The sequence below is a fragment of the Arthroderma uncinatum genome (genome assembly GCF_011692745.1).
Source record: "Arthroderma uncinatum strain CBS 119779 chromosome Unknown scaffold2, whole genome shotgun sequence".
In the NCBI taxonomy this organism is placed as follows: domain Eukaryota; kingdom Fungi; phylum Ascomycota; class Eurotiomycetes; order Onygenales; family Arthrodermataceae; genus Arthroderma; species Arthroderma uncinatum.
In genome coordinates, this window is record NW_022983864.1 from 4,193,638 (window position 1) to 4,220,205 (window position 26,568).

Consider the following 26,568-nt stretch of genomic DNA (forward strand, 5'->3'; position numbering starts at 1 on the left):
GCCATTCCCCCTCCCCGATTTAACTCCACTGTTAACTCTTGTTTGCACTACTCTTCTTACCTACCCTCCTGTACCGCTTCCGCTTCAACCTTAGTATGACTGCATTTGATTTCGTTTCATTCAATTCTATAGCGATTTCCCCATGTTTCCTCATATTTCCTCTTCTCGGATCGAAATAATTTGGAAAAGGCCGTTGGTCCATGTATGGATCATGAACCTCCTGTAAATCTTTGGACTAATATTTAATTATTTATTATTCCACTTTACCACGACATTTGTCTATCAATAACAAATATTCCGACTTCTACAATCCAGAGGCCGTAGTAATCGTTAGACCATTACACTAAGATGCAGGCGTAGATAGTAGGCCACAAATCTTTTGCTTCGTGGCCTCGTTTTATCAGGTTTTGCGTGCATACTTAGTGTGCATGAACTGGTAGCACTGCATGAGATATCGTATTAGGTGTACATCACCAGGTAGTTGGTTGACTGTAGGCACAGATCCAGCCATTATCCAATATCGTATCCAATATCTTACTAGATTCATATATATATATCCAGAAATTATGACCAAGAGACTTTAAACAAGCGACTTTAAACAAGCGACTGGGCAATACCCTCTGCGTCGATAGGGGCATCAAGCAGATGTGCCTGCTCGCCTTCTTTCTTCTCACCCGCTTCCTCTTTCTCGTTCTTGTCTCGCCATCGATCTCTCTCCGGTGGCTTGCGAGAATCACCTCTCGCCTTCTTCATGTGCAGACGGTTGCCATAGATTGCACTGACGCCATTGAGCACGGTTAGCGCCCTGTTGGCTTCCTCAGCGGACTCTAGGTCGACGAAGAGGTAGTAATACTGGGCTCCCGAGAGTGGAAGTTTGTCCCGATTAGCTATTATGACTTTACTTATTGCCTCGCTTGAAGAAATTAGCATAGTACATGTATAGATGCAAGGGAATGCTTACATGTTAAACCCGTAGAAGACCTTGCGTATCTCGTAGTCGACCGTGGGCTGGTTGCGCATTCTAGGCAGGCCACCGACGAACAGACGCCGTCCCTCTGCCGCATAGCCGTACCAATGGTCCGAAGCATCGTTCCTGGTCCATCGTTCAAAAGCAAACTTCTGAGGTTGTTGCGAGTCTGGTGCAGAAGCACTAGCTACGTCTGGGTCCCGTCTACCAAGCGGAGGATGCGGGTCTGATTTAGGCACGCCCGGGTTGATCTTTACGGGACGACCAAGCATGAGTTTATTATTTAGTTCTGCCATCGCACGCTGTGCCTGCTCCGCTGTCTCAAGGTCAACGAAGCAGTAAGACGGGTTCCGCCCCGTGAAGGGGTCAATAGAGATATCAATACGTTCTCTTCAAAACAAGAGTCAACCACGGCGGGGGTGCTAGAATTAGGAACTGATACAGAGTATGAAGAGGAGAGAGAAAGATTCGGGGGCGTACATCTTATACGGGCTGGTCGACTCCTGCTGAGGGTCCTGCATCAGGTCTCTGGCACTCTCGAAGAGCTCAGCTACATCCTTTTTCTTCGCCATGTACGGCATATTTCCAACGTAGAGCCGTCTCCCCTCGACAATAGCCGGGTGAACAGGACTAGCAGCAGTCGTAGTTGCTGTAGGGGGTGATTCATGGTATCGAGAGCCAGGCGCCTTTGCACCGCGAGTTGGAGGCGAGTCCCAGCCCTGAAACCCCCGGATGTTCCCCTGCGAGGCATTCCCAGTCCCGTTCCATCTTGACGCCCGCTCGACGGGCTTCGACTCGAGCCGTGGAGGAGCGTCTCCCGCAGCGGACGAGGGTCCCCTCAGCCGCCAGTTCGAGTTCTCTGACCGCCGCGCTGGCCGAGCGGCTTCGCTGTCTTCCTGTACGTGCGCCATAGCGCGGCTGCTACGGGGCCGTTAGCACATCCAAATTGCTTAAACGTCGGGATCAACCTACCTGGTCTCGTTCGTCTTCGCCTTCGTGGCTGCGCGGGAGTTCGATGCTGAAGCGCTGGAAAAGTAAGATGCGCCAAGCCGTCTGCTCGCATCTATACCATCCTATCCTATCTATACCATTACTCCGTATACACCGTACTTTGATGTAAGACGAGTCTCCAGCGGTGATCAGGGGGCATGATAGAACGCGCAACCACCTCACGTTCTGGGTCCAGGGGCGCAGATTTGCCCGTGGCGTCTTGCTGGCTGATGATGTGGGGGATGCAGCGACGAGCAGCTTGCCACCGCGGGTCGGCCAGCAGGATGTATGCGTCTTGGAGCAGGGGAGAGCGTATTAATAGACCAGATAGTCGACGGGCGATATATAAATAGGAGAGACAGCGCGAAAAGGAGAAATCCACATGTGGTGAAATGAGCAGCCCCTGACCTACGTAATATAAGACCACTTCAACACAACATCTTCACTTCACCTCTCTCAACACACTCTCTCTCTGCCAGCATCACTCTCTCAGAGCTTCTGTGAGTACCTACGTTGTGTAATTCTGCGTTGCCCTGATAGCACCGGCCTTGGTTGTTATGTCATACTGAGCTTCCAAACCTGCCCTGAACCCTGAACCACGGCCATTGCCATTGCCATTGCATTGCCATTGACCTTCCTTTTGTTGTGCATCGGCTGACCAGCGTCATCGTCTCGTCTCTAGGCATATAACTGTGGCTGCTTGCCCGCAATTGACTGTCTGACGGCTCAGCTCTACGACAGACCAACCCTCGACCTCGACCATGGCCAGTGGCAAGGCATTTCCCACCCATCTCCGGGCCCCAGGGGCGGAAGGGCGCGATGAACCGCATAGTCGACATCATATCAAGTCGCAGTCCAACATGGTGAGTGCTTGATCTCTTGCTCTGCTGATTTCTGGTCCGTTGGGATGGCTGGTTGTGGTGCTGGCGTGTTTACCCACAGCTCCAGCGGCCGGTCTCAGACTGCATTTATACCTATCTCTTCTATCTGTCTATATCTATTTATTTCTAGCTATATCTCTATGTCTAACATCTGGTACAGGCTTTCGAGAGTGCCTCGACGAACGTCGCGGCTGCACAGATGCGTAACGCCCTCAACGCCCTCAGTGACACCGTAAAGGACCCCGCCGAGAAGAAACGATGCGAAGCCGAGATGGACAACTTCTTCTCCCTCTTCCGCAGATATCTAAACGACAAGGCCAAGGGAAACGTCCTCTCGTGGGACCGCATTGCCCCTCCACAGCCCAACCAGGTGGTCGAATACGACGACCTAGGCAACTCTGCGTCGGTGGAATACCTCAAGAAGCTCGCTGTCGTCAAGCTCAACGGTGGTCTGGGTACCTCTATGGGATGTGTCGGCCCCAAGTCCGTCATCGAGGTCCGCGAGGGCATGTCCTTCTTGGACTTGTCCGTGAGACAGATCGAGTACCTCAACCGCACCTACAACGTCAGCGTGCCCCTGGTTCTCATGAACTCCTTCAACACCGACGACGACACCCAGTCCATCATCAAGAAGTATGAAGGCCACAACATCGACATCATTACCTTCAACCAGTCCAGATACCCACGTATCCTCAGGGACTCCCTCCTCCCTGCCCCCAAGAGCTACGACTCTGCCATCACCGACTGGTACCCCCCCGGCCACGGTGACGTTTTCGAGTCTCTCATGAACTCCGGAACCCTCGACAAGCTTCTCGAGCGTGGTGTCGAGATCATCTTCCTCTCCAACGCTGACAACTTGGGTGCCGTTGTCGACATGCGCATCTTGGAGCACATGGTCAAGAAGGACGCCGAGTATATCATGGAATTGACCAACAAGACCAAAGCTGACGTCAAGGGTGGTACCATCATCGACTACGAGGGCAAGGCCCGCCTGCTTGAAATTGCCCAGGTGCCCAAGGAGCACGTCAACGAGTTCAAATCCATCAAGAAGTTCAAATACTTCAACACCAACAACATCTGGATGAACCTCCGTGCCGTCAAGCGTGTTGTCGAAGAAGGCGGTCTCCAGATGGAGATCATCCCCAACGACAAGACCATCCCTGCCGACAAGAAGGGCGAGGCAGACATCTCTATCATCCAGCTTGAAACCGCTGTCGGTGCTGCTATCCGCCACTTCAAGAACGCTCACGGTGTCAACGTTCCTCGTCGCCGTTTCTTGCCCGTCAAGACTTGCTCTGACCTGATGCTCGTCAAGTCTGACCTGTACACGCTCAAGCACGGCCAGCTCGTCATCGACCCTAACCGTTTCGGAGACGCTCCTCTCATCAAGCTGGGAACTGACTTCAAGAAGGTCTCCGACTTCATGAACCACATCCCAAGCATCCCTCGCATCTTGGAGCTAGACCACCTCACCATCAGTGGAGCAGTCAACCTTGGCCGCGGCGTCACTCTCAAGGGAACCGTCATCATCGTTGCCACCGAAGGTAGCACCATCGACATCCCTCCAGGCTCCATCCTCGAGAACGTCGTTGTCCAGGGTAGTCTTCGCATCCTGGAGCATTAGAGTGGGCTTTACATCACTCATCTCCAGCCTACCATGCTACCATGGTCCGTCCTGGCTGCCTATTTCCTATATCTGCGAGTCTATTAAAACAAAATGTTGCTGTTGGCGTTGTTTTGAGCGTCCCTAATCCAAATGCATGCGTACTATTTCTTTCCTCCCCCCGTCTTTCCTTTCCTCACAGGACTAAAACGAACGGTTTCATTATCTCCTCTTTCTATACGTGAGGGACCAAAAAACCATGGACTGGACATATCATATTACACATTACAAGCTCTTTTAATCCTTAGCTGATCCGTTTCTCACTCACTACCAAATGCCCCATGTCGCGAGCCGATGCTTATAATTGCCTGTACCTACTGAACTACTGAAGGAGAGTATGCAATTCACATCTCTTAGTTCATAATTTCTTCTCCTGACTCTCATTACTGGTTGCCATATCAACATAGAGTTTAATAGGAAGAAGTTAGGTTCGCTTTATAAAATATTGCTTGCATTGGAGATCGAATAACGCTTGAAGACTCCGGAAGAGTTGCGATTTTGTATGCTGGAGTAAATGAAAGAAACAAGGAAAGAAAACAAAACCCTAACCCGAATATACATATTGAAGAATAGGCCGTTAGATATCATATCTCATAATCATAACCGTCACGGCTTCACCTCCGATGGGAGGAGCGTGACCGTGGTGGCATGGTGCCGACATAAGCAGGGTACTGCCCATCACCACTACCACTATTCTTATCCCTCCTCCTCTTATCCTTGCTCCCATGTCGCAAGCCGTTCTTCAAAGTAGCCTCCAATTTCGCAGCATACTTCGCTCGTCTGCTACTTTCACGCGGTACCCCAGAAGTTGTCATTGGCGGTATGGGCCCGGAATCCGGAGCCATCGGGGCAGGAGGTGCAGCATATGGTTGGGGTACGGCAGGAGAATAATCGTCATCCGACATCACTTCGATGCTGCTATCGCTTTCACTCCATGTTTCGTCCTCGCCCCGACGAGGTCCGCGAGATCTAGAGCGTTCTCTGGAAGCTCGAGCAGGATGGATTTGATCGTCTATATGGCGGTAGTCCTGGTAATAGTGGTGATGGCGGCGGGACGGGGAGCCTCGAGAGTGAGAGCGTGGACGGATTTCTACACCCTTACTCCCCTTTCCTTTCTTTGGCCTTGATTCTTTCAGTGAATGGTGACGATGTGGGCGAGATCGAGGTTCCAGATGTATCATTGGTTCACCGTACATCTCTGCTGTGGGGGGTATGGGGGGAGAACTGAGTGGATTTTCTCCATCTATCGGGGACAGATGAGATCTCTCTACGTGTGCGCTAGCCCTTGATCCTCGTCGTGGAGTTGATGGAGAGTGTTGTAGATGTATCACTCCATCGTCGTCGAAGATGTCGACATATCTAGGATGGAAAGGATGGCTGTTCCGTTTAGGCGTAGGAAATGCTGCTGAGGCATCATCTTCGTAATTCGGCCTGATCTCAGGGATGTTCTTTGACGGAGGATATGAGTAGTAGACCTCCGGCTCATCTTCTCTATGTCGCCGTCTTGGTGATTCGCTCGCAGATTGAAATGGATGTTGCCGCTGGCGATGCAATGACTCATGGGAATGATGTCTGACATGGGAAGATCGTGAAGGATAAGCGTTTTCATGACTTGGATGTTCCTGGCTGCGTCGTCGTTCGCTTCTTCGAGAGTGAGGGGTGGAACGATTATGTTCGACAATAATGACCTCTTCTTCATCGCCTGATGGTTCAGGATGGGGCCACGATCGTCTGTATGCCGTTGGTGGGCTCGAATGGCCACGATAATGATTCGATGATTTCGAGCGAGGAATACCTCCATCAGGGCGAGCATGGCCTGCGGATTTTGGCCCTGTATTACCGGCATAGGTGGCCGCTTCGGCATGTCGTAGAGGATGAGGAATCCGTCCATACGGCTCTCGAGAATTGGGTCTCGATGAAGACGTTGGGTGTGACTTTCTATTCGTAGAAGAATAGTGGTGATTTTGACCAAAGTAATCGCCTTCGTCGTCTTTGGATTTTGACTGGCGACTTCGTGCCTGGAAGTTCGTCGATGCAGACGGCTGTGGGCTATGCGAAGACCTTGCATTAGGCGTTGCCTCGGCAGATTCTAATTCTAGACGATTGCTGACGGTTTCATGCCACTTCACCATGTCTGGATCTGGGTGTGCGGGAAAGGCAGAAGCTGGGATACTCTTGGGGAGCAAGTATCCCTCATGGGCGTCAACTATGTCAAACATTTCAACTGCCCTCTGAAGAAAGGTAGCATGTTCCTCGGGACATAGCAAGAGCTGGATTGTCTGCCAGCGAATGAACCCATGTGGAAGTAGGGCGGGAATAGATGGCGGTTCAAAGGCACTCTTTGTCGGCTGAAGGGTATGGAAACAGCCCAGCGATTGATAGATGAACGAAAGAGAAGGGCTGGGGGTATTTAAAAACAAGCTATCGTAGTTACCCCCAACTGCACGATAAAAGGCAGCTAATTTCTCGGGCGTGAGCTCCTTTGTAGAAGACGAAGGATCAAGATCAGACTAGTGCACTATTAGCAGACTTTCTTCAACAGGAAGAAGTACGGTCAGTATATCAGAAATAGAACGGGTATAATTACGATAACTCCTGCAAGCCCTAGACATAGCTGTTCGAGCCTTGGGGATGGGCTCTTGTCTGCTTGTATAAGATAGCCCCATTCGAAGTCGCTTGCGGGCTGCTGTGATCCCATCTTGTTGTATTCTATAAGGGCAACCATTGATGTTTTTTTAACCAACAGGTCCTGGTTTATCTTGGGTATTTTTACCACGACTCGACACTCTCTTCAAGCGAGGGGCGGATTGGACTTTAAAAGCAATAAAGTGAGGCGCAATCCAACTGTGATGCAGGGATTGGGTGCGGGCGCATGGTTGCCTAGGCAGTGGCCTAGGCTACAAGGCAGCAAGCGAGAGGCAGAACTGTGCAGAAGAGAGAGAGAGGAGACGGATGAGATGGTCGAGAGTGAAAGATGAAAAAAGTGAGGATGGGAAGTGATATGGAAGATATATGTCGTGATGTGGTGTTGTTGCCCAACGGACAGATATCCGAGTAGATCTGAAACCCGAACGGCGGTTATTAGTCGCCCATGTATAACGTCTTCTGGATGTTCTATATTAAGCCAGGTGGAAGGCCATCGACGAGGGGAACGGCCCTATTATATGATATCTGTCTGCTGTCAGCGCTTGCGTGGCTGTATCATGTCGTCAGGCCTTCATTCTCGTCGCTTCTCGCTTCATCATACGATGCATACGATGTTCACCCTTCCCCCACATCGGGTCACGAGTGCGCGGCCAGGATCGCGTAGGCAGACTTCGCGAGGACGAGGAATAAGAAATATTAATACATGTTTATATCGTCGACGAGGTAGCTTCCTATATTCCCCGGAAGTTTACGTAGAATCCAGCGGCGGACGGCTTCATCCACGGGAAATCCAACAGGTACCCAAACTCTGCTGTGCTCGTCTCCGATCTATGACGTAGAGCCCGCTGGATTCAGGATTCGTTCAGCCTTATGTGCCTATCCGGCTTGTGGAATCTTTGATGATGGTCTAGTTTCGAGAGATGGAAGCCGTGCGACGCAATAATATACTGCATTAGAAGTGCGTATACCTAATATACACTATCTTCACAGGACTGGATTTCCTGTGACATGATCGATTATTATTTCATAAAGCACCCAACGCCTTGCTTAAATCAGCAAATCATATCCCTCCCTGGCACGTAATCCCTGCCTCCATCCAGGCTGCCTCAGGCGGTCTACCACCAAGGCAGCCCGGGAGAGGTATCTCTAAGGTCAAGCACATAGTAACTAGAGCGTTCAGCAGCTAGCATGCAAGCTTAAAACCTCTTCCGCGTTGGCTCTGGGCTTGGACTGCGCGTCACGCTCCGCTCATCTCGACCTCTCTGTCTCAGCCACTTCTTCGTCGAAAGGTCCAATTCCCGATCCAACTCGTCGCTGGGTTCCTTGCGGTGAATGAAATTGCAGAATCCGCCTCGAACACATCCTTCGCCGCTGTTAAGTCGGCAGCATGCTTCCCTAAAATCGGTGACCGGAGAGAGTTCGCAGTAAATCGGCCGGGCGGCGTACCAGCGGGAGTTCAGCGCATCGCAGGCTTTTTGCGCAGAGTCTTCGTATTTGAATCTCGCATATACGTTTCCAATTAAATCTGTAATAGTGATGGTTAGTGATTTTATTGCTTTTGACAGGTCAAGGGCTGCGATAACTTCGCGATGAACAGGTATGGGACTTTAAAACGTACGATCATTATTATTCTCGCATACCACCACCTCTTCGATCTCGCCATACTTGCACATCTCACACCAAAAGTCCTCGTAGAAGGCATCGAAATGGTTCTGAAGCTGGCTGGGGTTCATTTTATTCTTGGGGTCATATTGCGGGTTCTGGTAGAGGTTGGGTAATAGGATAGTCTGCGAGTATGATGGCTTGACGTGTTTTCGCGAGCAGCGGTCACCGTGGCGACAGGCACCGATTTTGTAGTAGAACGAGCAGTTCACCTGAGTGCAAGACGAGATGTTAGCCTGGAGAAAGCTCGATATCGCGAAGGGGCGGAGCTTACCTTATCTTGCTCAGTCCCGAAGATGGAGGCGAGGTAGTTGGCCATTTTGATTGTTTGTGCAGCTGAAGAATAGATTGACAATAACTCGGAAACAGATCGGTCTCAGGAACCAGCAGTTGTCTTCGGGTTGACGGAAGATCGCGAGCTTGAAGCGTCGAAAAGTGTCGAAAGCGTCGAAAGTCGAGTGGCGAGAGGGTCACGTGGTATGTCGGAATAACATATTCCCGGACATACCTGTGTATACAGAGAAGATATCACTATATATGGATGATATATGGATGATAGGAGTTGATGGAAGTGGGAGGCTTGAGGATAAGATGGTTATATTGGAGGGTTTGTTTGCATTAGGTACTTACGGTACATTCTATCTCTCGATATAAGGAATCTTATCTTGTATGAGAATAGTCGACAGGACTAAAGGGGTTTAGAGTGAATAAGGATGTTATTGAATAATTTTCTTTTACAATTAACTTGATTTAAAGGCTTTATAAGATGCGTGAAAGAAATACTGCATAATAACTGTCCAGCTTACCCTTTGCGGTATATAGTATTAGTGAAGTAAGGTGTAAGTTTTTGTATACCTCAAGGCAGTCACTTACAGCATCACTTTAGAACAACACATTTACTTTGTGCCCCAAATCTAGTGAAGAAAGTAAGAAGGAGGTGAGGAAATAGTAATTATATGCCTGATTTAAAAGGACATAAGCGAGGAAATTTTCAGTCTTAACCACCTTCTCTAACCTCCTTCTCAACCTGTCCTTTATTAGACGCGTCCCTTTTCTCAGCAAGCCAGCTTAACAATTGATTCTTCTCTTACCATCAAGCCGCTTCTTCCGACTAAAGTAACTTATATCGGTAAGGCGATTTTCTTATTGAGATTCCTCATTGTGTTAAGGCTTTTATCCTGGATAGATATTGCTCAGGGCCACTTCTATATGAAGTGTCTCTTATCATTAAGGCCTTCTTCTTCTTGTTGAGAATTGCCTTGGATTAAGGACTTTTCTTGACATCACTTCCCTTATTGACAAGGTCCTTTGTTGAGATCCCCCCTAAAAGTCAAGAATACTTAAGCTTCAAAATATTCTTCAGTTAGACCCTTCCATCTAAGGTCCTAGAAGTCGACAGGTGAAAAGAACGCATATATATACCATTTCAGCCTCATCAGATAGAATGGAACCGGCACCGGAATACCAGCACCCGGAGCTGATGGCAACCCCTTGTGGGAATCTCGCGATCACCAATGGGACAGGGAAATATAGCGCCATCTACCCGCCAAAGGCTCTATATTTACGCATCTTAGGCGAGCTAAATAAAAAACTCAAGCCAATCTACCCACAGGGTAATGGCAGGTCCTTCATTATAAAAGGGAACGTCTACTACCTGTTTGGCACCACGGTCTGGCGAGATTCAAAAGGCGAGATTGCAGGCGAAGCTGCAAATTCAGTCACACTAGCCACAGATCCGAAAGTGAACCCTATCGCGAACATTGCTTTTCCAGCAAATAAACGCATGAAGCCTCTTGTTCCCCTCACTGAGAGCGAGGAGAAGCTCGAGAAAGAGCATACTAGTAAGGTTATTCTGGAAATGCCTGGAGGCCTCTGGAAACCTCAGTCAGGTGCCGTTGGGGGGTATATCTGGTTCCAGAAATACGTTCAAACTTGCTCTCCACAAGGCAACTTCAAACGTACACTTCATGGCGTGGGTATAGCAACTGTAGTGTGGAACAGGCAGACAGGCGAGATGACGGCCGAGCGTATCATGAATGATACCATGCTCTTCGAAGCGAACGAGCCAGCATTTGGTGCGTTCTGCTCAATCCTAGATGAGCACTATTTCTATACTTGGGGGAAGCTAGGCGAGGATACCTATTTGGCCCGTGTTGAGAAGTGGGAACCAGATAACCGAGACGCATATGAGTATTGGAACGGCCATGAGTTCACAAAGGATATGACCACTCTCGCGCCTGTGTTCAGTGGCTATACATCAGGAACAGTCATGCGGACTAAGATGTTTGGTCATCTATATAACTGGGTATTCATTGGAGGGACAGAGACGAACAGACCTGTTGTCACTATTGGTGTTGCTCGTAATATCCACGGTCCGTATATGATGTCTGAACTGATCCAACCTGAGCAAATACACCCTGCTTTTCGACATGTTCACTCCGTGTATGCGCATCAATGGGCCTACCAGGAGAAATATGGCCAGCTCCTTATAAGCTGGAATGAAACCGATAATGAAAATGTCATGGGGGTAAAGGTCCAGCTTGCGATGCGTAAGATGCTCTTCCATCTGCGAGTGAAGGTTTATAAGGCTAACATTCTTCAAGGTCATCAGTGCGCCTTCTGGAAAGACATCTCTTTCAAGTATATGCCATGTGAGTGAGCCCACACCCAGTTAATAGACATCAAGTGCCTCATTGTTGATGTCTCCGCAGCTGTCGTATCTGCTCTAATTATCGGACGTGCGGATTTTATAAAGACCTTCGCCCAGGCCAAGACTGCTAATTGTAGGTGTTCTTCCAGCAATCGTACGGCAGCCAAAATGCGAGAGCTAATAATGTGCATCGAATATAGGTGATGTTGAGCATGATGAAGACGGCAAAACTATCATCAAGGTCTTTGCAAGCGAAGAGGGGGCCGCCGATGCAGCAGTGGACGCGATCTGCAATTTGATCTGCGGCTGGTGCGACGAGTTGCTGGAGGAGGGGAGGGTGGCTAGGATGGAGGAGAGAGGGCTGTCGCTGAAGAAGATACTCAGGCTGCGCTTCTAGAGTGTTAGCAGTCAACTGTTGATCGAGCGGCGTCTCTGCATCGTCTTTACATCTTACATCGTCTCGCATCGTCTCTGCATTCGGCTTTCATGTCAACATCTTCAATGACGTAGCCTCACGTGGTCTTTGATGATCTTCCCCAGTATTTGCTCCTAGACTCATACACACATCTATACCACCTGTACTCCGTAGAGTACTCCGTAACTGTAGAGTAACTGTAGAGTAGAGTAAGTGTAGTAGATAGAGAGTTGTGCCGAAACCTTTCATCTCGGCGTTCTGGTCCGGCTACGCGGGTTCCTGACGCCGAGCCCGCCCACCATAAATTAGCCGGGAAGCTCACCTTTCTCCGCATTCCTCACCTCCTCCCTTGCATCAACATCAACCTCGTCTGCAGCCATCATCCAGCCACACCACTGCATGCCACAACCCAGCCAAGATGCTTCCCCCGTTCGACTACTTCGAGTATCGTAGTGCTCGGTAAGCTATACCCTGCAATCCTGTCCTAGATATACTCGTATACTCCCGTACTAAGTAGTACACAGCAACTTCAAGCGCAACCAAAGATCCCAACGCTTTGCTTCTCTACCATCCGTCTACCATGCTCCGTTCTCAGCGTTCGACCAGTCGGTGATCGATAAGCCGATCGAAGAGCTCGTCCAAGATGTCCACAAAGGTGCCCTCGCTCCCGTTGACGTGCTGCGTACCTACGGGAAGATCGCCATCAAGGCACAGGAACGATGCAATTGCATAACGGAATTGTTGATTCCACAGGCTGAGGAATGGGCAAAGTCGGGTATCAATATCCAGGGACCCTTGGCTGGTATCCCCGTCTCGTTGAAGGATTCCATTCAGGTTGGTGGTTTCGATACCTCGGTAGGATACACGAGATATACTCGCCAGCCGGCCGCAAAGGACGGTGCCCTTGTTAGACTGTTGAAGGACGCAGGTATGATCACTTATTCCATGTGATGATATGTATGACATCTAACTGTTGTGTAGGTGCTATTCCATATGCTAAAACTGCTCTACCGATTACATTGCTCTCCTTCGAGTCGACTAATGACCTCTGGGGTGTTTGCCGTAACCCCCACTCCCCAGACTACACCCCCGGAGGCTCCTCTGGAGGTGAAGCTTCCCTCTTGGCCATGGGTGGCCGTATCGGTGTTGGTTCTGATGTTGCTGGTTCCGTCCGTCTTCCAGCTGCATGGAGTGGCTGTTACTCCATCCGCTGCAGTACGGGACGATGGCCAAAGGCTGGTGTCAGCACCAGTATGGCCGGACAAGAAGGCGTTCCCAGTGTTTTCAGCCCTATGGCAAGAACACTCAACGATCTGACCTACTTTGCTCGTTCTATCATCGGAATGGAGCCATGGAAGTATGACACCACCGTCCACCCCATTAGCTGGAGAAGCAAGGAGGAAGAAGAGGCCAAGACGAAGAAGCTCCGAATTGGTGTTATGAGGTCTGACGGTTAGTTTCTCCCACTTTTTAACTTTCAATTTACATTGTAATAACATGTAATCATCAGGCGTCGTTCCCCCAACTCCTGCAATTGCCCGTGGCCTGAACACAGCCATTGCCGCTTTGACGGCTGCTGGACACACTTTAGTCGAAGTTAAGGAGCCACCAACTGCTACCTCGCTAATGGGTCTCAACCTTGCTTCTCTTCTACTCAATGCTGATGGTTGTGAGACCTTCAACTCCCACCTACAAACCGGTGAATCCTCTGATCCTGGTGCGGTTCACCTAACCACCTTCTCCTGGTTCTCCTGGCCATTCCGCTACGCCTACTACCTATTCGTCCGCTACATCAAGCGTGATGCAACCTGGGCCTACCTCCTCCGTGATTTTGGCCTCAAGACCGCCACCGAACAATGGAAACTTGTCGCCCAACGTGAAACATTCCGCGCCACATGGCACGACTGGTGGAACGCCAAGGAACAAAACTTCGACTTCATTCTCTGCCCTGTTAACGCCACTCCTGCTCTACCACACGGTGCTATGACTGATGCTATCAGCTCTTGCGGTTACACTTTCTTCTGGAACATGCTCGACTACTCTGCTGGTGTTATTCCAGTGGGCCACGTGGATTCTAAGAAGGATGCTCTTGTCGGCCCTGATGGAAAGAAGGGTAAGAATGTGTATAAGCGTGTCTTGAAGAACTTGGGTGTCGACAGTGCTGTTTCTCGAGGTGCTTGGAAATACTACGATGCTGATGCTATGCACGGCCTACCCACTGCTATCCAGGTTGTTGGACGAAGATGGCATGAGGAGAAGGTCATCGGATGCATGCATGCCGTCGAGAAGGCATTGGAAGAGTACAAGGGCCCTGGCGGAGAGGGTGGAAAGTACCAGCTTATGCAGATTGACTAAGCAATATGCATTGCTTTATCCCGATTACTTCGATTACTTTCATATAACAGCTAGCGATCGTTGTGCTATAGTCAATCATTTCTTGATCATTTCCTTATCTTTGTATCTACGTCTGCATCGGATAGCAAGCCGATCTATGGAGTTGTATATATTAAATCGATTGAAACATTCTATTCGTGACAGGTATTATACAGGCAGGCGTGAATCACCACTATGCATCATGGGAAATGGCTCCATATGATAAGGATCGATTCAATCTATCAAAGGAACGAAGAAGCGGGTCGGTTTGCCATGCATCACGTTCATCCTCAGCAGAAAATTCATCTTCTGCAGTAAACTCACCTTCAGTGGAAGCTTGTAAATTCTCCACCGTCCTGACATCGCATCTTGATTCCATATCTATTTCCGAAGGGAGAATAGAATAGGCATAAGCCGCTGACTTGTGCCATACAAACAGGGTGAGTATCCCTCCAGCTAAAAATGTACCAGCTGTCAATAAGATATTCATCGGAATAGGGTCTCTGTCGAATTCCCTCAGCGTTATCATTTCCAACGGCGTCTGGAAGAAACTCCCCATACTTGCGGCGAATATTATCAATCCATAGACTTTTCCAAAAGTCTGGAACCCGAAAATTTTTGCAGTATAGTCGGATATTGCTGTGTAAAAGTATGGTCGATATAATGTAAAAAGGGTGACGTTGATATATCCCATTGCTAGGCTATGTGGGATGCAGCCTGCAATACCATTTATCGTAGTCATACTGACAAGGCTAAGGAGTATGAATGGCAGAGAGGCGTAGTCGAGAAGTAGTCCAATGAACGGGACAGCAATAAGGCCACCAATGGGCAGTAGGTAGTCGAAATAGTGGTTTAATGCCCTGGCCAGAGCAGAAGAGGATAAGAGGTATTCGTACTGTATAAACAGGGTTGATATGAAATAGTTTATTCGGAGAAATTGGCCCATCACGAACACGGTCAAGAGGACAAACCATAATGAACTAATCTGCTCGGAGGCTGGTAATGCATGCAAGGTCCCCCATAACTGGTTTTTGGTGTGTTGTGCTCCGTTGTTTCTGGTTTCCCCTACTTGCCCTGCTCCCCTACTCGGGATGAAGTTCCAGATACTGGCGGTGTTTCTGTGATTATCGCCATCAAGTAGGGTGTTGATTTTAGACATAACATGATGGTATCTAGGGGACTGTTGAGTTGAACCGAGACCAGAACCAGCATTAATTCGGGTATTCTCCATTTCTTCGGCCAGAATATCATCTGCATGTCCTATAAGCTCTCCCATTGTGCTGTAAGGCCTTGATTGCATGAGAAACACCTGAGACCCAAGGATCAGGCCTGGAACAACAAGGTAGAACAGGAACAAGAGTTTGAGCGTAATTTTCGTGCTATGGATCTCACGAAAGAATAGGAAGACGGTGCTTGAGCCATCGAAGGCGGCGGTCAACATCGATAATATGAGGCCAGAATGTTTTGGGAAAGCGTTCGATAAATGGAAAGAGGATATGAACACGGCTGGTCCACCCATTGCCAGGAGGATATATCCGCATAGATATCTATCATACGGGAAATGTGAGGCGGAGGTAAACAGAAGAGAGCCCATTGCTATGAGAATAGCACCAAGACCATTCGTAAAACGAGGGCCATATTTGTCGAGAATGGCACCAATAGGCAAAGCACAAATATTCGAAGCAATGGCTGATGCAGTAAACATAAAATTAAGCCTAAGATAACCGTTAAAAAAATCTGTTATAACGCAATGAAGGAGGTATGCGTGGACTTACCTTAGTTCTTGCTTATAACATACCCTTACGCTTTGACCAATCTCATCTCCTGTGCATAAATGGCTATATACCCCCTCATCTATCAAAATCGGTTTAAGTGCAGCATAGCCAAATACTATGCCAGATGATAGGAAGCAGCATATCACAGCGATAGCAACTTGTACTAGCAGATGGCATAAATGTATTAGTAGCCGTTTGTCTAATGATAACCCCTGGGAAGTTCAACATAAAAAAAAGCCATTAAATGGCTCTGTATGCTCGATAGCGAGACTTACCCACTCTCCTGGTCTTGCTAACATTATAAGCGCCAAATACGCTGGGTCTCCTCCAGCGGCAGTCGTTGGCCATGGTCCTGTCTCGGTTCATATGTGGGCTTGACAAAATCTTCTCTTTTTGTTTAAAACACCCGGAGAACCTTCATATGACATATTTTATGACGCAAAACGGTCGTATTTGCGATATTCCAGGAAGCAAAGAATGTAGTAGGTATGGAAAGAAACTCATGGCAACTCTACACCATAAGGGCAAAATCTGCCCACGAATATAGCGTGGTGTCGTTTTAAGTTGCAGAAAATGAGAGATAACTTCGAAGAACAGCTTAGAGAGAGTAAAGACCCATGCGTGCACCTTGAAGCCTTGAAATCAAGCCATGGTGAGCTTGCGAGCTCGAAGATGTTGAACATGGCGGTTGTAAACATGGAGTTGCACGTGAGAGAAAACTAGTCACGCAAAACAAAAGCATTAGTTACGTCATACGTGGTGCACACGAATGACACAAGCCCCCATGTTTGAACGATGTTTGAACGATGAGTAGAGGGTTTCCCCTTCCACAGCCTTCGGTCTTATAATATTTCTCTAAAGATAATAAACAGAAACAAAGAATCCATACATGCATTGGCCTATAGATCCATGGGTATCATTTATGCATCAATATCACGTGATGAGCTGAGGTTTCTGACACGTGACTATGCAGCCAAACTTTCAGGTCTTCCAAGGTTGCTAAAAAGCGCAAAATGAGGATTATATCTTGGTATAAGATGATTGATTAATGCGTAGCGAAAGGAGCACGAGGTCAAGTTGAGGAGCAGAACTTGACAGGGAACGGTTAATAACTACATAACAAGCAAAGCGCTCATGCCGGCCAATTTCGGGTTTGCTGGAAGAGAGGAAAAGAAAAAGGTTAGTTTTGTTAAACCTGAATGATGTCGAAAGTACTGGACTATGTCGCCACATGCATGATTATATGCCTGCTCTCAGCCCCGTCACTATACATTCCCCGGTTTGGATGTCAATTCTACCTATACAATGAAAGCCTCGAATGCTTTGATTGAAGGATCCGAAGGATTTAAAGGATCCACCGGCCGTATGCAAGGTCGCTGGTCATTTCCAAATATTCAGCTTCTAGGGTCCGCTTAGCTCTAGGCCATTCTTGCTGCATGCTTCCCCGCAGAGCATTACATAACTAACTACTGGACCACGAAGAAGAGATCGCCAAACAGTTGGCCTAACGTTACGGAGATCCCACCAAACAAGTTATCAAGGAGCCTTATATGTTAACCCCTTTCCAAAGGATAGGTCCAAGGGCAAACTTAAGGGTAACAAAATAAGGTTGATAGAGGGCGCTTTTACAGATCAAACATCGGAGGCCCTAGAGGTTTTTGTTAGAGACCTCCGTACTTCGGATAAATGTACCAACAGCGCACGAGCTTGCATGGGATACCGACTTTCCTCTTTAAGAAGTGTATTAATAGGCCTCAGTTGCCTATTTCTACTGAGACTACATATTTCTCAGGAACGGCTCTTCCAATGAATGGTGTGTATAGTGATCTAATTAAGCTTCATATCTGGAGGAATGTTGCTAGTCAAGCATTATGTTGGACCACAAGGCACAAAAAGGCCTAGTGTCCAATGGGAATCCTTGGGCATCGGAACGAGTTGTACCACAGCATAGAGAATCTGACATATTGTTATTCCGGCTGACGTAGAGCTCTACTGCTCTGTTTATGGGGTCAGCGATCACCTCATGTTTGTTTTTGAGATTTGGTAGTATTTCTTACGGCTTCTAATTCTGTCTTTGAATGCATTATTTCTGCTCCCTCCCAAATGACTCTGGTGCGGTTGATACCATAATTCCACAAACTGTAAACCTGTAGGCCGGCTGCTTAACCCTTGCACAAGTTGGATAAATGGTGAAATCCTTCATTACGGACGCAAATGCTAAAGTGGTAATCTGTTACATGAGAGCAGTATTTCCGCTGATATAGCTATCAAGGGGTCCTTTACCGCAAGGTATCCAAAGATGACGCTTTTAAAATATAGCTTTGAAAGGTATATTATACGTTCTCTACTGAAGCAGTATATCACTGCTGTGCCTTGTGGAGGCCTTTTTATTGAGCCATCGGAGTGAGTAAAGCTATCCACGTATGTAGCAGGATGCATGTATCAATCCGGAGGATCATGGGATGAAACCTTATGCGCTGCATGCCAGAAAGTGATAGAGACACCAGCAAGCCTAATATAGGACATTCGCCTGGAACAAATGGAATGCTTGGAAGGATGAAGTGTTACGTGTACTCAATCCAGTAGCATCCAGGGATGGCGATTGATGTCCGAGATTATAGGCCGTCAAAAAGGTATAAGTATTGGGATTGAATCCCCTTTTCGAAGTTGAAATCCAGAATCAACAATCCTACAAAGCATTCCATCTTCAGTAAATCAAAAACCAAGTCCCCCAAGACAATCAATCCCACCGAAAACATGCGTTTCACCACCCTCCTCATTGTCAGCATTGCCTCCTTGTCCACCTCGTTTGCTCTCCCCGAGGCCGGAATCGCCAACAACAACTGCGGCTATCCAAATGGCAACTGCTACGACAATAACTGCCATGGAGAACTAAGCCCAAACAGAATCACCTGCACCTCCGTAAGTATACTCTTAAGTCCCCAAAGACTATGTCAGTTTCTGACAGGAAAACTTCATTAGGGGCCATACCTTGGATGCGAGTGTGGATACGGATGTGGCAGCAACACCGGAAGATGCAATGAAAATGGCTGCAATGGACGTAACGGCCGCTGCACCAACAACTACCTCGGCTGCTCTTGCAACTAGAGCATATCTTGGAAACTTCTGCTGAGTTTCGGGATCAAGGGATGTGTTCAACCCTTTTGCAGAAGGTCTACACGGGTCACTCACTCGCTCTTTTCTTTGCCGAACCCGATTGTTTTCACGAGTTATCCTTGTTAAATCCCTGATTCAATCAGTGTATACGCCTGAGTTTGCGGTTATTTATATCAGGGTCAGCTTGCTTCTAAGCCGAATCGTTAGCCCAATTAAAGAAATCATTCTTTCTTGGACTTTTGATAATCATCCGTCGTAGTTATCGAATTGTGGAAACATGAAGCTTGTCCTCGATAAGATTTGAACTATTTTTATCCCTGTACAAACCTAATTTCTGGGCTGAGGTCTATATCACGTGATGGTTCTTTTTATTTATAAACCGCCTGACAACATCCTTCAAGTCCGCGGCGCATTCTATTCAGCCCCCGCGGTAAAGATGGCATCCTTATATCCGAACCGTCTAGACCAGCTCCGATGCATTCGCCGGAGCAAGTTTCCACTGACCGGGAATTCACCCATTCACGGATTCACAGTCCCGTATAGCAAACAATGTGGGAGGCTGGACCTGTCTGAGCCGTTCTCTGTTTTCAGTTATATGTCGTGTTTCAATGGCTGTGGCCTCCATAACTCAATGGAAAGAGATTTTTTTGAATCATTTGGAGTTTGATGAGCTCTCACCCTTCGGCAGTCAGGATGATTGTTGCTATACCCAAAGTATGGCCTCCAACGGCAGCCAGACTCATGATCTCGCTGGGACAGGTATGATAATCCCACCAAGATACCACCAGCACCTCTACGTGTGTTACATTTATATTTTATCATAATATTGGAGAAAAAGAACAGAAGCGAAAGGCTTTTATGGGCCCTGAAGTATATCAGAATCAGAAGCAATTAATTATGTTCCTATATGCGTAATTTTATATATATATGAATGGGGAATTCGCATTTTGCACGCTCAACTGCTTCGGGGCTACCGAAATCCGATCTAGTGCTGTCAGGGGTTAGAAAGTGCGAGACTTAGCGTGTGGGAGTTATAAAGCCCGGCTTCAAGCACATCAGAGCAGCCATGATGGTAGTAATGAAGGCAGCGTCTTAACTTCTCCCGTCAACCGGGTTTACTGTGTATTAACCCTTCTGCTACAACAGGATCGACAGTCTCATGCTGTCTCCGAAACAAACTGCAACTGCCAGGACACGGCGCCCGCTAGCCTGCGTGCTGTGTCAACAACGCAAGATCAAGTGTGAGCGTATATTCCCTTGCGCCAGCCGTGTAAGATGCGGCGTACAATGCGAACAAGCAAACCGCCAGCAACGCCGTAGATTTCCTGAGAGAGAGCTTCTGGCGCGCCTGCGACACTATGAGGGCTTGCTCCGCCAACACAATGTCAAGTTCGACCCTCTCCATACGCGGGATGGCCGCGAGAAGCCACCGGATGGCGTACAGTCAGAGGGAATCATTCCCGAGGCGGACACGACAGAGAAGAACGCCGGTGTCGGGTCTAGGTCCGTGTGAGTATAATCTTGAGTCCTGCTTTTGCTGGGAAGACTTTTATAGGTAAAAATTCGGATGACTTATTATTTTGTAAGGGACATTTGGCGTGCCATGGGTCAAAAGGGGGATCCCAAGGATGGTGATGATGGAAACGACGGCGAAGACGATGAAAACGATAGTGGTTTCTTGCATGCCAATGATGATATCTGACCATCAGTGATCAAGAAGGCATGGAATCACACGTTTCAAGGGCAGATCAACGACCACCTCTCGTTTGGTCCCACAGAGAAGGTCGACCTTTCTGCTTCGCATCCAAGCCTGGTACAGATCTTCAGGCTCTGGCAGATCTACCTAGACAACGTCAATCCCCTTCTCAAAGTCACGCATACACCAACCCTTCAAATACGTATCATCGATGCTGCTAGCGATATTGCAAATATCAATCCTACACTAGAAGCGTTGATGTTCAGTATCTACTCCATCTCTATTCTGAGTCTCACGGAAGACCAATGCAGTGCCTTATTTGGAGCCCCAAAGAAGGAGTTTTTGATAGGCTATCAGTTTTTATGTCAACAAGCGTTGCGAGGATGTTGTATTTTGCGATCTAGTGGTCGTGAGTGCTTGACGGCGTTCTATCTCTACCTAGTAAGGCTCTCTGACCGGTCTGCCAGCGTATACTAATTCTCATAGGTCTCTATCAGACATAAAACGGACCCTGAATCTCTGTCCTCCCTGCTTAGTACTGCTATACGCATTGCTCAACGGATAGGCATTCACAATGAATCCACGTATAGAAAATGCTCTGCTCTAGAGGCGGAGATGCGTCGAAGATTATGGTGGTCACTTATTCTGAGATACGAGATATTTGATTGATTTGATTGGTCAGGTGGGTCTGGAGCAATCTATGAGATTTCAATCTATCAAGCACTGATCATCTAAATACACGATATTGGGCTCCTATTTATGTTCCTCATACGGCCATGTATCTTGCCATCGCGGAGATGCCAGCTACAGCTGAAACAGGCGTTAAAACGCCGGGCGTAGCATTTGTTCGATGATGGAGAGCTGACACTGATATTTAATGAAACGGCGTAGTTGACTAACGTGTTTCGTACGATCAGGCAGTATTACACCGAATCTCCGTTCAACACTTATCATATTTGATAACCGCATCTGCGAGATATCCAATTACAAGACTACATCGTTTGCTCCTGCTTGGGACTACAGAGTTCCTCTTAACGTTAATGACTTTGAGCTTCAGCCAGAGATAAAAATACCATCAGCAACAATCAATAGGCCCACAGAGATGCTTTTTACTATAGTGCGTAGCGAGCTACCTAACTTCATCCGTCACAGCGCCTCCCACCTCGACTTTACCAATCCGTCTTTAAACACCATTGCCACTCGGCCTAGCCCCATAGAAGAAGAAGAACGGCTTAAGGCCCTAGAAAATACTATGGAGGAGAAATATTTGGCATTCTATAATCCAGAGAACTCACTTCACTACATGACTATCTAGACGATACGGGGCCATATGGCTAAAAACCGTCTCTTGCAATACTACTCCAGATACTCGACTGCGTCCATGCAGCAAACTGATATTTCCATGCGACACGAATCTCATGACCTCGCCTCTCACTAAAAGATACCTCCGGTTTGTTCAATTTCATTTCCCATTCCCCACATATATTCACCTGCTTCAGGATTTGAAAAAGCGGCCTATTGGGGAGCACGCAGACGAGGCGTGGGAAGGCATGAGTAATAACTATGAAGTGCGAATGATGGACTTAAAGAAAGATGACCAGCCCTTGTTTATCGTTTTCTCTCGGATTGTCATTTAGGCCTGGGAGACGCGCGAGTCTATAGCCAGACAAGACAACATGTGCCCAGTGGCCCCGCGGATCATATCGGATATCAGGATCAAAGTTATGCAAATGACGGCAAATTTATTACCAAATGTTGATACAATACAGCCTACAGGACCCTTAAACGTCAATTCGGATGACCTTTCTACGCCCGTGCAGATGGACTTTAATATCCCTGGTACGGCTTATAGCACCAAAGGTAATGGGTCTACCGGCTTGGGGCCGTGGGGATATCCCGAGATGCCTGGGCTGAGCTCTGTGGATGTTGGTGTGTCTCAGCTTCTTTAGAACTCGACAGACTGGGATATACCCTAAGGTACGGAGTATGGCTCCTCTAGTGATTATTTTCCTGGCTCTCTGGCGAATAGCATGCTTATAGGGTGCTTAATTAGTGTATACTAGCAGGTATATATCCAGCCGAAAGGAAGCTTCGTGGGGGAACACAAAGACAGGATTTTAGGTGATAGTAAGGAATTTTGTCGGCAGTTACTTGAGAAGGAACATATCGTTCCTAGAGATTACGCATTTGACCAGGTTGCTTTGGAGTCTACTTGTACAGTCTCGCATAAAGCCGCATATGGCTCACTCGGCCCAGGCTCGAAGTCAATTTGACAAACCCGTCTGACTGCAGGGTCTTCAATAGTGATAGAGGCATCACTCTCCTTGAAATAGGGATGCCTTGCACAGATTTTTGGCTGCAAGGTTGCCTAAAGTTAGTAAGTGATTGTCTCGCGTTGTCCTATAACTATAAGGAGAGCGGCCAACCCTCGGTTTCTCGCAAGAATTCATCGTAGACATATACTCATGCCCATGACGTGATGAATGGAAAGAGATCTACAATTAGATGTAGTTTAGGCTCCTGGGATATTTATTTCTTGTTAACCGGCGTCAATTCCTCCTGTGGGTGAACCATCCTTGTCTGCATGCAGCGGCATCGGCTCGACCAGCAAGCCCAGCAGCCAAAACCCCAATCCGTTAGATGTCATCTGTGAGCTGGTCAGTCAATCCTCGTTCCCAAGGCTCCCAAAATGTCTGCATGCGCGAGCAGCACCTCTCACAATATCTGCGCAAATGTGTAGCGGTGAGAACAGCAGACAGGTTTACGTGCATTTCAGCCAGCCAACGCCGCTCGCTAGACCGAAACCATTGTAGTTCGGGCCGTGTTCTATGCAGCTTGCAGGGAACTTTGCATCCTAGAGTTGTCGATTAAGAGCATGCATCGGCGGTTGGACGTCAAATAGGTCAGATTAACTACACGTTATAACTAAGTTCACACACCCCCACACGATTCATTGGTGCTGGGAGCGGCCACAGGTACTTGAGTTCCTGCACCGATAAAAAAAATTGATTCCGAAATATCGTATCTTCTAATTCCCCGCTCACTTGTGCTGATATCATTCGGTACCTGCTGTCGGCTCTTGAGGTCGTCGGGGAACGAGGGCGTAAAGTGGCTTGGGATCACTCCAGAGGATCCCTACAAGCCAGTAGAATGTAATAAGACATGAGTGAGTGATCAATGAAAATTCCGAGTTCTATGAGATTCTCCGCTGAGAAATTATGAAACTTCGTTATCTGAGCTGGCTCTGCAGGAGCAGCATTTCACCTTCCTTGTCCGGCTATACGCCAAAGGTTGCGTGGCTTTGCTTGCGGAGCTGGCTCTGGAAGGGACCCGTCACTAGCAGAGCAACCAAAAATAACCCTCCACTGATCCAGAAAGGGAGCCCTGACCAGAAACCATCTAGCTTGAGTTGGAGGTTAAACACGGCAGGCCACAGACAGCCCCCAGTGAAGGCACCCATGTTATTGACAATAGCCTGTGTGGTGTACAACTCTGTGATGTACGTGGGGTCTGAGAAGTGTGTCACAAGCGCTTTAGTGCTATCCACAAGGCCGACTCCCATAGTATATAATACTAGAGCAGGGAAAAAGGTAGCAGGCGTGCGGCAGAACCCCAGCATAACAGCACCAACGCTCCGGATAATGATATAGCTTCGAGTCACGAACAGGTCCATGTGACGGGCGGTACGGAAATATGGAAGCAGCCGTGCGTTTATGAACGGCCCTGTAATCAGTGCGGCAATGCTAACCAGCATAGTGAAGGCCGTAATGGTTGTCACCCTTGCCAATGGCCAGTCGAATTGGTGGCTTGTCCACTGGGGTAGCACCATATTGGTTCCCATTGCCAGAACGGTAAAAAATTCCAATGCGAAACCGGCTTGGAATACCCGATGTCGGAGAATATGAAAGTGTATGCGGGAGAGGTAATTCGTTGTTGCCCAAAATACGGGCCCGAATAGACGCTCGAATCGCCCATGGAATTGGGGTATACACTCTTCACTAGCGCCACCTTTCACTTCGCTTCCCAGGCTGGAGATGTCCGAGTCGCCTGAGTTTGCGACTGGTTGTAGAAGTGGAGTATTGACGTCTTCAGCTATGTTTTGTATTTCGGCCTCGCCCATCTCTCCATCGCTCGTGGAACACTTAGCAGATCGGTATCTCAAACCAAGTAATAAGACAGGCACTTGCATGGCACTTGCCAACACTGCAAATAAGCCCACAATCCATGGCGACGATCGAAGCAGAAACCCGCTCGCAGTTGTACCAAGGAATTGTATCCCCAAAAGAATTGAGGTAATGGAAAGGAACATGGAAGATCTAATCCCTCATATCTGTTAATGAATGTAGAGGTGGTAGTTTGCCATGAAGGAGTATGAAGGGCGGTACCGGATAGCCGATGTGGTTCTCTCGGCCACCATTGACCACAACAGGGTGAGTATGACTATCTGACTTGCCCCAATCATGTCCCAGCAATGAATGAGCCAGATAGCCCTCAACGAGCCCGTGAGGTAGCGGCAGAGGAGAGTGAAAGTTGCCGTCTTAGCACTAAAGCCGGTCGTACACAGTATAAGCAGCTTTCGCTTGTCCACTCTCCGAGCCAGCCAGGCACTGGGGAACGCCATCATCAAGGCCGTAGTAGCAGCCCATCGCATATCACCCCCGATGAGCATCATTGTCTTCGTCTGAATATCAGGCAGCTTGCAGAGGCGTTCAGACACATGGCCTTCCGGGCTAACGAGCTGCGGTGAGCGTGTGAGATACCATTCCCGACACACCGCGGCTTCGAGCATAGGTACCCTCGATGCCTCTGCCATGGCGACTGACAGAGACATGAGCACCATCAGAAAAGGCGCATCTGAATGAATAAGGAGGTAAAAAAGATCGCGTAACATAGTGCCGTTTCCCGCCATGCCTTGCGACGACGATTGTCAAAGGATGTGTCTGTTTGCTCGGGGTTTCATGGTAGATTTCGGGTTATATATAATGTTTGTAGTCGTTCTAGAGGAAGGTAAGATCCCGGGAGACCTGCAGCGGGCCAAGAGCTATCAAGATACCGTCAGATAAGGGCTGCAGACACAACTCACCATCCCACTTGGGTCCCGCTGCGTCATGCATCTTCCCCCAATGATGGCCTTACCACCAACTTGATAGGCAGCCGGCACGCGGACCCCTGGCTCACATGGTGCATGCACGAGCCCTGCGATTTCTCTCGGCGGTTCTGAAACTCGGGCTTGACAAGATGACACCATCGCCAGCGGTGCAGCGAACTCCGTATTCCCGTATAAATTCTCTATTATTAGGCGTCGGTTGACCGTATGTGGTGTCTGAGTCGAAGGTGGTCCTTTCGCGCCTTTTAGGCCCCAGGGAGCGGTGCCCCACTAGCTTGTTCGATAAGGCTCGGCGCAAGGGACGGGCCGGCCCCTAAAAATAGATACCTAACTACCCTCTTACTTCTGCCTTAATTGCATACAGAGTGGTACGTCCACCTCAGTCCTCGACTTGATAAGGCTGGGATGACTGCCTGCATTGAAGAACCTCACGGGGATATTTGATTGTCGATCTCCTTATCTCGAAAATCATTTCAGTTCTCCGTATCTTTAGATCAGACAGAGAGCACGCGCCCCACGGGCGATCACATCCCGGTAGAAAAAGAAAGATTCTCAGCAGCAAATGTGAACAGCTCTCCAAACTCATCATGAAATGAGGGTGTAGGCGGAGTTTATATAGTATATGA

At 48.3% G+C, this 26,568-nt stretch overlaps 9 protein-coding genes across 9 annotated transcripts; 5 read left to right on the top strand and 4 right to left on the bottom strand.

Annotated features, from left to right (window-relative positions):
- Positions 1-594: 594 nt before the first annotated feature.
- GIQ15_03252 (uncharacterized protein) lies at positions 595-2,608 on the bottom strand (the record flags this gene model as incomplete). Its single annotated transcript, XM_033550669.1, has 6 exons — positions 595-913; positions 962-1,357; positions 1,448-1,888; positions 1,940-2,030; positions 2,078-2,251; positions 2,524-2,608. The coding sequence occupies 6 exons, from the start codon at positions 2,606-2,608 to the stop codon at positions 595-597; spliced, it is 1,506 nt and encodes a 501-aa protein (XP_033407830.1).
- Positions 2,609-2,718: 110 nt separating this feature from the next.
- On the top strand, positions 2,719-4,462 carry GIQ15_03253 (UTP-glucose-1-phosphate uridylyltransferase; the record flags this gene model as incomplete). Its single annotated transcript, XM_033550670.1, has 3 exons — positions 2,719-2,820; positions 2,999-3,244; positions 4,154-4,462. 3 exons carry the CDS (start codon positions 2,719-2,721, stop codon positions 4,460-4,462), a joined length of 657 nt encoding a protein of 218 aa, XP_033407831.1.
- Positions 4,463-5,828: 1,366 nt separating this feature from the next.
- Positions 5,829-7,226, bottom strand: GIQ15_03254 (uncharacterized protein; the record flags this gene model as incomplete). Its single annotated transcript, XM_033550671.1, has 3 exons — positions 5,829-6,412; positions 6,471-7,011; positions 7,089-7,226. 3 exons carry the CDS (start codon positions 7,224-7,226, stop codon positions 5,829-5,831), a joined length of 1,263 nt encoding a protein of 420 aa, XP_033407832.1.
- Positions 7,227-8,343: 1,117 nt separating this feature from the next.
- GIQ15_03255 (uncharacterized protein) lies at positions 8,344-9,128 on the bottom strand (the record flags this gene model as incomplete). Its single annotated transcript, XM_033550672.1, has 4 exons — positions 8,344-8,518; positions 8,594-8,672; positions 8,766-9,021; positions 9,084-9,128. The coding sequence occupies 4 exons, from the start codon at positions 9,126-9,128 to the stop codon at positions 8,344-8,346; spliced, it is 555 nt and encodes a 184-aa protein (XP_033407833.1).
- A 1,125-nt stretch (positions 9,129-10,253) lies between these two features.
- Positions 10,254-11,856, top strand: GIQ15_03256 (uncharacterized protein; the record flags this gene model as incomplete). Its single annotated transcript, XM_033550673.1, has 4 exons — positions 10,254-11,358; positions 11,413-11,460; positions 11,521-11,592; positions 11,660-11,856. The coding sequence occupies 4 exons, from the start codon at positions 10,254-10,256 to the stop codon at positions 11,854-11,856; spliced, it is 1,422 nt and encodes a 473-aa protein (XP_033407834.1).
- Positions 11,857-12,292: 436 nt separating this feature from the next.
- On the top strand, positions 12,293-14,229 carry GIQ15_03257 (acetamidase; the record flags this gene model as incomplete). The annotated part of the gene is made up of 4 exons (XM_033550674.1): positions 12,293-12,333; positions 12,399-12,802; positions 12,856-13,326; positions 13,385-14,229. 4 exons carry the CDS (start codon positions 12,293-12,295, stop codon positions 14,227-14,229), a joined length of 1,761 nt encoding a protein of 586 aa, XP_033407835.1.
- A 4,550-nt stretch (positions 14,230-18,779) lies between these two features.
- GIQ15_03258 (uncharacterized protein) lies at positions 18,780-19,155 on the top strand (the record flags this gene model as incomplete). Its single annotated transcript, XM_033550675.1, has 2 exons — positions 18,780-18,944; positions 18,991-19,155. 2 exons carry the CDS (start codon positions 18,780-18,782, stop codon positions 19,153-19,155), a joined length of 330 nt encoding a protein of 109 aa, XP_033407836.1.
- A 1,143-nt stretch (positions 19,156-20,298) lies between these two features.
- On the top strand, positions 20,299-20,841 carry GIQ15_03259 (Transcription factor; the record flags this gene model as incomplete). Its single annotated transcript, XM_033550676.1, has 3 exons — positions 20,299-20,380; positions 20,438-20,648; positions 20,727-20,841. The coding sequence occupies 3 exons, from the start codon at positions 20,299-20,301 to the stop codon at positions 20,839-20,841; spliced, it is 408 nt and encodes a 135-aa protein (XP_033407837.1).
- A 3,271-nt stretch (positions 20,842-24,112) lies between these two features.
- GIQ15_03260 (uncharacterized protein) lies at positions 24,113-25,744 on the bottom strand (the record flags this gene model as incomplete). Its single annotated transcript, XM_033550677.1, has 2 exons — positions 24,113-24,965; positions 25,221-25,744. The coding sequence occupies 2 exons, from the start codon at positions 25,742-25,744 to the stop codon at positions 24,113-24,115; spliced, it is 1,377 nt and encodes a 458-aa protein (XP_033407838.1).
- Positions 25,745-26,568: the final 824 nt, after the last annotated feature.